The sequence below is a fragment of the Pipra filicauda genome, unplaced genomic scaffold (assembly GCF_003945595.2).
Source record: "Pipra filicauda isolate LSUMZ 115617 unplaced genomic scaffold, ASM394559v2 scaffold890_size58122_pilon, whole genome shotgun sequence".
NCBI lineage: Eukaryota > Metazoa > Chordata > Aves > Passeriformes > Pipridae > Pipra > Pipra filicauda.
Window position 1 is genome coordinate 38,795 of NW_024105076.1, and position 10,185 is coordinate 48,979.

General features: G+C 41.6%; 1 protein-coding gene across 2 annotated transcripts in view; it reads right to left on the reverse strand.

Annotated features, from left to right (window-relative positions):
* Positions 1–4,691, reverse strand: part of LOC113985327 (protein inturned) — a 42,294-nt gene extending 37,603 nt beyond the window's left edge. For both annotated transcript variants that reach the window (XM_027715998.2, XM_039390960.1), the window contains exon 1: positions 4,544–4,691. In XM_027715998.2, the coding sequence (XP_027571799.1) occupies positions 4,544–4,662 (119 nt within the window). In that variant the 5' untranslated portion in view covers positions 4,663–4,691. The remainder of the gene's footprint in view (positions 1–4,543) is intronic.
* Positions 4,692–10,185: the final 5,494 nt, after the last annotated feature.

Below are 10,185 nucleotides of genomic sequence, written 5' to 3' on the forward strand. Positions count from 1 at the left end.
AGTTGTTAAAGATACCTATATTGAATACTGTGGCCATTCTGAAGTCCCTTTTCAAGACCTGATTTTGCAGATAAATCACTGGTTTATAGTTTTTAAGACTACAAAACTATCCAAAGGGGGAAGACAGAAACATTCCCTATCTAAAGTAAAAAGTTTGTTCTGCTATGGTTTTATTTGGTTTAGGACAGGACAGTGTAGTTACTTTAAGGGGCTTTTTTCCCCTATCTGAGCAGGCAACAACCACGCCACACAAAATACATAACCCATGCATGGTAAAAAAAAAATAAAATTAAAAATCAGATCTTTGGTTGTTTGCAATTGTCAGACTCCAAGTTATGCACCAACTTTCATTCTGTCTAGAACTTCCAGAAGAACAGGCAGAAAAAATATTTTTCAAGTACCCCACTTCCCAGACAATTTACTTTGTGAAAACAAAATAGTCTGCATAATCAGCATTTCCCAAAGAGCCTAATGAGTTAAGATTTCCTAAGAGCAATACTGCAGGAGTTAGAATTTTAGGAGAAGTAGGTGAGATACACTGTCCCACCCTCCCTAATTCTGCTTACATTTGCAAGCACTTTAAATATGCTGAGCAGCACGCTGAAGCGTTTCTGTAGAGAAGTGATAGTCAATGCCAGATGGTCCTGTGTTAGTTAAATTTCACTGAGTTCAAGAGCTGGTTAATTGTTTCCAGTTGTTTGCTCTCTAAGTGAGAAATACAGGCTCTCTCAAGGAGGCAGTGGTCTTACACCACTTGCTGTTTTATAGGAATAAGCTCATTATGAATGGAAGAGTGATGGAAGATTTGGTCCACTGAGAGGGGTAGTTGGGAGTCACCTAAGTATTTTTCTGAAACAAATGTGGAATTTTTGCTGCTCTGGGAACAATTAAAGACTGCAAGGCATATATCTCACACAGCAGGATTTTATTTTAGTGAAGACACAGATTTTCCCATACAATCCCTCTTGAGAGGAAAGCCTCTCATTTCTTGGGCATAAGTATTAGGAAAAGACTTGAAATAATTTGTCTTTTGGCTACTTAGTCCAAGTAGCTGGGCTGATGCTTCTTGCTAGGGAACCCATAAGCCTTCTAGGCTAAGTTGCTGTTATTAACAAGCAGATGGTAAAAACTTGCCACAGGGTATCATTGGCATCAATAGTACTGCTCACCCTCACTGGACAACTGGTTAATGAACACTTAAAAGTGGATAATTAAAAAGCACTCCCTTTTGCCTTAAGGTTGTTCTGATTAGCTGTTCCTCCAAAGAACTAAATCCATGTGTATAAATTTATTCCGGAACAAGAGTTTCTTGTTACTGTTTTCAGCTTAACCTGCTTCAAAAGTTGCTGTGTTTTAAAAATAACAGAAAACAACAGAAAAATATTCAGAAATAGACTGAAGTTAAAAGAAGACAGAGTATAGGACAAACTAAAGAGATATACTGGTTCTGTCTAATAAACTACTAAAATAACTAGAGTGCAACTTTATTTTTTTGGTGCAGTTGCATGGATACTCCAACCACTGCCCAATTTCAACTACTAGTATTTTTCATTGTTATATACTGACAGCTGATTTTTTCAACCTGACGATAAAGAAAAGAGGCTGGAGTTAGAGTCTTTCCTAGTGCCTAGATGGAAGAGCACAGGGAAATTTAAGATTAGTGTTTATGACTAACTTATTGTGTTTGGTATAGTCAGGCCTAATCTTAGCAATGTTCCCAGGACCTATAATTCACTGATGGTATTCCAAAATATTTCACTGATTCACATTCTGCAGGTGTGTTGGGCCTGAATCACGGATGTACTTGGGCTTTTTTCAACACACAGCTGAAAACTGGGACAGCATTATGCCCTTGGTACCCTGTGCTATGAGTGATGCTACCTGATACTTAGGAGCACCTGCTTTAAGCCTGTGAGGTGCCAATGTGCTATCCAGGAATTATATCAGATCCCTGATTTTTCAGCTATTTCCCCTTCTTCTTCAGGGTCATTCCCCCTAGTGACTGCCAGTGTGGGTGAGGAAGAGCAATGACTGCAGTGCTGTTCCTGTAATATCTGAACAGTGCTCCAAACTGGAAGAATTCTCCAAAGATTGGATCTGCCAGCTCCCTGGCTCTTTTGTACAGTTCAGGCGCTAGAAACAGGCCATAGTAACCCTGCAAGACAAATCTCACTGGATACACCTGGACTATAGTAGAATCTGTCTTTCTTACTATAAGGGTATCAACAGCATTTTAAGTGTCCCTTTGCTTTTTCCTTCCATACTTCAAATTACAGCTCTTCATTAGTGATAAAGAACTAAGAAGGCCTAAGTGACTTGTTATTGTTTCATTTTTTCCTTTCTGCTTGTTTTCAAATCCATTACTATTTCCAGAAAGGCTCTATCAACAACTGGACACAAATGATACATTACATATGTAACTTGATACATTACTAACAGAGAAAACTAAGAGGAAAATAGTTTGTTTATCAGTTCTGTTTCTTGATGCTAACACCTGCTTTACTGAAAGAAAAACTAACAAGAAAAAATGGAATGCTAAAGAGTGGCATTATATACTTTTCATCTATTGATCCCTATTTATTTTTTTATTCCTCCAGTGCACAGCATCAGCAAAAATATAACAGAAATAATTTCCTCTTTTTAAAAGTTCATGACAACAGCACAGCTTTCTCGTGCCCTGCCAAAGTCTTTCTTAAAGGACAAAAGGCACATTTCACAAGCACTTCTTATTAAATAAGATTTTTTATTACAAGGTTTCCATAAAACTACGTGAATAAGATTGTGATTACAGCATCTTCTGTTCACAACTTTATGATTGCATCAAGACCATCCACAGCAAAGTAGCATGAATTGAACAGTAACACTGGACTGTCATTTTTATTGGGATATTTACATATAAACAGACTAAATGGAGAATGAAGACTACCTTTGGGACCAAAGGAACAGAAATTTTGTGAGAAAACACTCCAGTGTTCAATAATTAAAATAGACTGTTCTTTCTGACTTCTTAAGCTTTCTGTATCAACTCTGCTGGATCACAGAAAGTATTTTACAAGAACACAAAACCAACAAGAAGACAGCCATGAAGAATCTGGGAAGACTAGTTCAACCCATCTCATTCTTTTGGAAAGCAGTCCTATAGAGTTAAGAGTTCCCTCTAGCATGAAAAGCAGCTCTAACTTCAAATATGACTTTTTTTTTCTACTGTTTTTACTTCACTTTAAATCTACAGGGTTTTTTTAGGATCGCCTGCTATGCGTAGCAGGCATGTCAAGCATGAAAGAAAACCATTATTTGCAGTCAGTCAACATGCAAATGTTTCAAGCATGAATACCCTTATTACACTTAGAGTATATTAATATAAGCAATACCATGGGGCAGCATGTTTTTAATCCAGCTTTGAAATGGAACATTTTCTGTTAAGTCACTGACAAATCCATGCACAAATCCATGCAACCAGAGGGTCCCTGTTAGCAGATGGATACATTTATTGCTCATAAAGCAGCTTCAGACTGCCACGCAGGAGCAGGCTGATTCTGGCATGCCCTCCTTGCTGTACTCTGTGTTTGCATCCCCAGTGTTCATAGCAATGGATTTTAAGTGACGCCTTGAGCTGGAGTTAATAATCAGTTGTTAGTTTCCATAGCAAGAGCTGTTTGGAGCTGGCACTGGGAGTACCCGTGTGCTTTTACAATAGGAAAGAAATCAGTGTAGCTGCGACATAGGAGACAGACACTTTACTCAACGACTGGAGATGAGCTTCTCTTGGATACTGTTGAATGGGATGCTGTTTTCTTTGTAAAGTGTAAGCGGCTCTCAGCTAGTGCACGAAAAATGGCTTTAAGGGTGGCTTTTCAAAGTCTGGCTTGGGCCCATTGGGCCAGATCTTATTGTCGGGATGTCTTTGTGGGGGGATACTGTGGAAAATCGCATGTTAGGAATTGCGAAGGCAGGGGGAAAAGCAGCTGCTTCTCACACAGCACTCCTCCTGCACATCCACTGAATGATTTTTTTTCCACCCCCCTTGGACCTTAGGATACGTTTTTCCCTCCCCCTAAAGAAGGTTCAAAATGCTTACGGCACTGATGCAAGAACATCAATCCATATCAGACCCTTCCTTACACATGTAAGAGACCCAGGCGTTGCTCCCGTAGCTCCCCTCACCTGCAGATGCTCCTCTTTCTCCAGGAAGGAGAGGGGGAAACCCGAGGGCGCCTCGGCGCTTCGCGGGCAGCAGTCCCTTCCCTTCCCGGTCCGCCGCGGCAGCCCCGGCTCCCGTAGCCCCCTGCCTGCGCCCACCGGCGCCCGGGGCGGCAGGACACGGCCCCTCGCCCTTTCTGCCACCACAACAAAAGGGGAGCCTGCCGGGGAGCCGGGTGCTCCTCTGTCCCTCCGCCCGGCCAGTCCTGCTCTGCGGAGGGGCAGAGGCGAGTCTCTCAGGGTAACCGGTCGGAGCGCGCAGGGCGCTGGAGCCTCCAGAGCTCGGGAAGCGAAGGCAGACGCCCCCCCTCGCAAGAGCCGCCTCCCCGTCCCCGCCACTGACCTGTGCAGCAGGACGCTCTGCACCGAGTCCAGGTCCTCGAGGTTCCTGGTGACGGGCCGCGGGATGCTGTACCTGCCCGCCCCGAACATCGCGGGTGGGCGGGCGAGGGGCCCTCGCATCGCCCGCCCCGCGGCACCGGGAGTGGAGGCGGTCGGGGGCAGGTGGGAGCCCCTCAGCCCGCCCGCCGCGCCGCCTGCCCGCCCGCTCCCGGAGCCCGTTGGCGCCGCGCCGCGGGGCGCGAGGGAAGCGCGGAACTGCTCCCGCAGGGATGGAAGACTGGGGGAGCGCGTCTCGCGCAGCCGAGGGAGCGTGGGACTGGTCCCGCAGGGATTGCGCTGTTGCACGGTGTTGCTTCTTTCAGGAACTTGCAAACCGTGAAGACCCAAGTTTCATATAAATGAAGTAAAATAATTCCTAACTGCAGCCGTGGATTTTTTTCCCCCCAGAGCTTCATCCACAGCTCCCGCTATATGAGAAAATAGTTTTCCCCCACGAATTTTCCTGTTGATCAAACTAATGGAATTGTCCAGTTGATTTCTTAAATAATAATACGAATAATCATCAATCCCAAATGTTTAATCCAGTCCATCCCTCTTTGACAAAATAGTAATTACAAGTAGTTTCAGATGATCTCTGAGTTACAGGACTCCTTACTGGGTTCCCATCTGCAAAATTCTGACACAGCGTGTTGAATGAACAAGCATGTCAATGTATAAAAGTGGTGTGACCCATATCTTCTCCATTTTTATTTCTTACCCATGAACTGCCATAATTTATTTCCTCTGCTCCCTTTTACAAAGAGATCATTTTTCTCTAATGATTAGAATTTTTCAAGATGCGGTCATCTGCTCCAGGTTTTCTCCTATAGGTGACATAAGATCAATAGCTAATAAAATCTTGCAATCTGTTATTAAAATCTTTATCAGGTTTAGTTTCCCTCAGTCACTGTGTCTGAGGCAATTGTAGCAACACAGCAATGAAGTAATTTCTCAGAAACACCATTAAAGGAGGACCATTAGTGTGATACAGAATAGATAACAAATTGGAAGCCATTGAATATTTTAGCACCCAGTTCCATGGGATGTTGGCCACTACATGGAACAAAAGCTCTAGCTTTTTTGAAAACTTTGGCTTGAGCAGACAGTGGCAACAGCTCAGTTTGGAGAGGGTGAATGCAGAATTGCTATGAATCTGTGACTGGGATTCTCACCAAGTAGTATGACTTGAATATTTAGATGTCTCACCATTTTTTCCTTTCTTAAAATTTTGTTTTCATTCTTTCTTTGATACCAGCAAGAAATTTTAGGAGAAGAACAATCTCCTCTGAATTCTACTCCTGTCAAAGATGTGGAAATCATCATCATCCACTCAAGTGAGCAACAGCACCAGTACTAGGGGTTATGACCGTAAAACCTTTGTCATGATCTTTGGCACCAGGGTGCTAGGGAAGCTGAAGGATTTTGGGTTTAAGTAGCAGTGACTGGTATGTACAGTATCAAAGTAATGCTTCCACAGTGGGCACTGAGCAAAGAACTTCTTGCAATGCTCACATCTTGATTTCAGAAAGCTGATGGAAGTTTCATGGTGGTTGTGTCACCACTGCTCTAGTAAAACACTTAGGCACAATCCATGTTTCTAGGTGACTGCACCAGTGAGCAATGTGTGATCTGAAGTTTAGAATATTTCAGACAGAAAGGTTCCTGGAATTATGGATCAGATGGCAAGGGGATAATTTTTCCTGCTATTCACAGCTATAGCTACTTTTATGTCTTCCCAGTGTGTCTGCTATGGTAAATGAGTCCTACACATGCATACTGAGGATATAAATTTTAGGCTAGAATGTCATGGAAATCTCTCACTTCAGCAGCTTATCTGGACTGCTAGATTCCTGTACAATGTGGTTTTCAGAACAGTGTTATGCAACAGCAGCAGAGCAAAAAAGTGTAGACACTTACTTTGCTATACTTTTTTTCACCCTTTGTACCATTTTTGTGCCCTAAGAGAGCAGAGATGTTTAATTTGTACATAACAGGGATGTGTTTTTCTAATTCCCTTACGTCAACACAAACCCCACATCTAGGGCTGGCATTTGACAGCAGAAAACAACAAAACCCCGAAACATTACCATTAAAATCACTCTCCATGCCCAGAAGGCCTTTCCAAGAAGCTTGTCACATTTTCTTTGTCCCTGGGTTCCTTCTCACTGAGAGAACATTTTTTTATGCTTCTCGCTTAAAAAATTACAACTTTTACTACATTTAGTGTGCCTAGACTCAATATTTATGGATGATGCAACTGGAAAATGAAAAAAGAGCAGAAAATCATAAGTGATATAGTGGATATTTTCAGAGCCCAATATTTTTTCCCAAATATATTTGTTACCTTAGTTGCACATAAGTTTCTCAAGTTAAAAGAGAGAGTTCTGAGCTAGCATTAATCCTCTTACATGACTTCTGCAACTACTCCAGTCTTTGACATTTAGAAAAATTATTGAGTCTTACAGATTGAAGTTTCACTAAAAAAGTGCAATTTTACTGTATTTTCTGCAACAGTTTAGGTCACAGAAAAAGGAAGGTCACTATTCCATTTGAAGTTTGTCTGCTCTTGTATTTAACTGTACATATAGAGAACATGGCACTACAGCACATTTCCTGAATCCAATTAAATAAGTGCAGTTGGAGAAAGATGATAAAGTTCTGCAATGCATAGAAACAAAACCAATAGGGATTGGGGAAGGAGGAAATTTAACCAGGTTAAACACATAGCAACGACAACAATGAAGAATTTTAAGAGGCACATACAAAAGAGGCACACTTTAAGAGGCTGCATACAAAATAATTAAAGCATGCCTGGGCTCCCCTTCTGGTTGTGGTAGATTTACTGTCAGTTGAACTGCTTTATGAAAACCCTTCTGCTTTTTTACAGAACAATTCTAGTGTTTCTGATGTAAAAGGAAAAAAAGAAAACATAAAGTATTATAGTGCTGTACTTGTGACAGACACCTCTTTCTGAGATTATACTGTGTATTTTTCTTCAGCAGATGTTAGGTTCTTGATTCTGTAACTATTTTCTAGGCTGACAAGGTCGGAAGTTTTTCAGTCATAATCCCCTTTTGGCAAAGAGGTAGTAAAGATATGTCTACTGTATCTGAATACCTTTGATTTCCTTGACTTGGCAGGCAAGTTTTAGCATGCCCAAGGATCCAAGGTTAACCAGTGTTCATTGGCTGCATAAGGTGGAAATCAGGTTGTCATTACTTCATATGTTTGATTTGTCATTTATGTCATTAGTCATGAGATGTTAGCACATGAGGAGACTTGAAATATTCAACTGAAGGAAAAAATCCCTATTTTTTTCTGTTCAGTTATATTTATGAGTCAGGGAGACTGTACCTTACTGTATTCAGTTCCCAAACTAGGGGCCATGGCAAATGGTTGGTTGAGTACAAGGTTACTTTCCTTACCTCTTGGTTCATGAAACTACCCCTGTAACAGAGGCAGAAAACAGGCACTGAGAATGCACCTTACCATCTGCCATTCACAGTCCAGCACATGAACCGAAGCCCTCATTGTAACAGTTCGTTTGGATACATGTCCGGAATAAAGACAAGTGCCAGAAATATTCAAACACACAAAATATCTTTTATTACAGTAAGAATAATAATAATAGTCATAAACTTAGCAAGAGGAATTAAAAACTAAAAAAAAGGTTACAAACTAACTACCTTATCGGGTGGCATTGAAACAAATACTACGAACAGCATTTAATACAGTATTAACTAGTGAAAAGGGGGTTAAAGGGATACCAAAAAAGGGATCTTAACACAATATTATGGATAACTATTAACACGATATTGGTTAGTAAAAAGGGAAATTAAAGGGAAATACTATGAACAACTTATTTATGTAACAATATTCAATAATAAAAAGGGGAATTAAAGGAACACTAAAAGGATATTAAAAAGTTTGTTCTCTCAGTTGCTTCCTATCAAAAAACTGTGCTTACCCACACAGACAGGCCAGGGCTGTCAGGATCTGCAGCAGCTGGTCGGTGCCCATCCCTTAGCGGGCGTCCCCGCGGAGCAACACAGGCTCGGTGGCAGGATGAGGATCGCTCAGCTCAGCAGTCCCGACACCCCATTTTTATCAGCTCCACGTTACACTACGTAGGGCCAGGACGCAGTGTAAGGTGATGCCTGAATGGCAGCCAAACACCGCCCGATCATTGCCTGATGGCAACAGTCTGGGCCTGCCCTACTTGTAGGGCAAGGGGCCAGCGACCCCTGCCCTCATAATCTTCCTCCCATCATCATCTTTCTCACCCCTATGTATGACCTCTACCATTGTGTTTCAAGGGTAGATGTATCTATCTTGCAATATGTAGCAAAACCAAGGAAGAACTCAGCTCTGATAATAGGGGATATTAAGCTGACTTGCTAAAAAGCACAATGGACCTTACAATTCGCTTGTGCCATGAAGTTACATTGTACCATACTCTAGCTGGTTTCACATCCTAATATGATTCCTTTCTCATGCCTCTATGCTCCATTGATCATCTAATTCAAAAGTACCCCCCTTACACTCATCTACTTCCATTTATTTTGTTATGCCAAGCTCTAAACCATGGCAGCTGAATGTCAAGTTCACATATCCATTACATTAAGCTGTGGCAATGAAAGGAATCGGGAATGATGAACCAGAAACCACATTTCCTACTTATCTGAAAGCACAGAGATTTGACAGTCTAAGGATTTTTTCCCCATCTGACTGGCTGAAGTGTAGTTTACCTTTTACTTTTAAACCTTAGAGGATTGTTTATCTTTGGATGTATTAGGCAAGAAGGAGCTCTAATTAGCACAGGGGATGAAAACCCATGAAGGAAATTAATCAGTTAGCACTGGATTGTCCTGTGTTGTGTTATGTTATATTCTCTGCTCTGATACATAGGTTCATTAAAAATATGCTTCTACTGTCTTAGAAATGTAAGAAGAACTGCAAAACTTAGTAAAAAGCAGTGATTTGCATTAATGAATGTACTTCTTCAGAATCAAGAACCATAAAGAACGAATATACATACGTTCTGCATAGAAACACTCATCAGATCTACAGTGGTTTATTTCTGGTATTACTTGATCTTCTGCTGATTAACAGTGGACAGTGATGGCAATTTTGTGGAGTGGGTATTTTTTCCTGGACAAGAAGATAGGCTCTCCCTCACCAGAAGATGCATACTCAGACTGGTATTGCCTGTCTGTGACCTTGTTTAAAAGACTGAGGGGTGGGGTTGGTGGAGTATTTTTGCCAAGGAGGTGTTCCCAGGCTCTGCCTCTTGTCTATAAATAACTATCAAGATTCTAGTGTTGCCCGTAACCAGAAGAAACACAAACCAACAGAGTACCGGTTTATGCGGTGCTTTATTCGGGGCCCCGGGAACCTGAGGACTAGCGTCCAAAGTCAGGATTCCGAAGACCCTCATTTTCAGTTCAGCTTTTATACACAAACAAGTTTACGTGCAGTTTCCACGGCAAACCAGTTACAGTTTCCACAGCAAACCAGGTGCAGTTACAAACAAGCTCATGCTCCATACTGATAACAATTAATAATCATCTACTCTAATCATAAATCTGCTTAAGTTGTCTTACC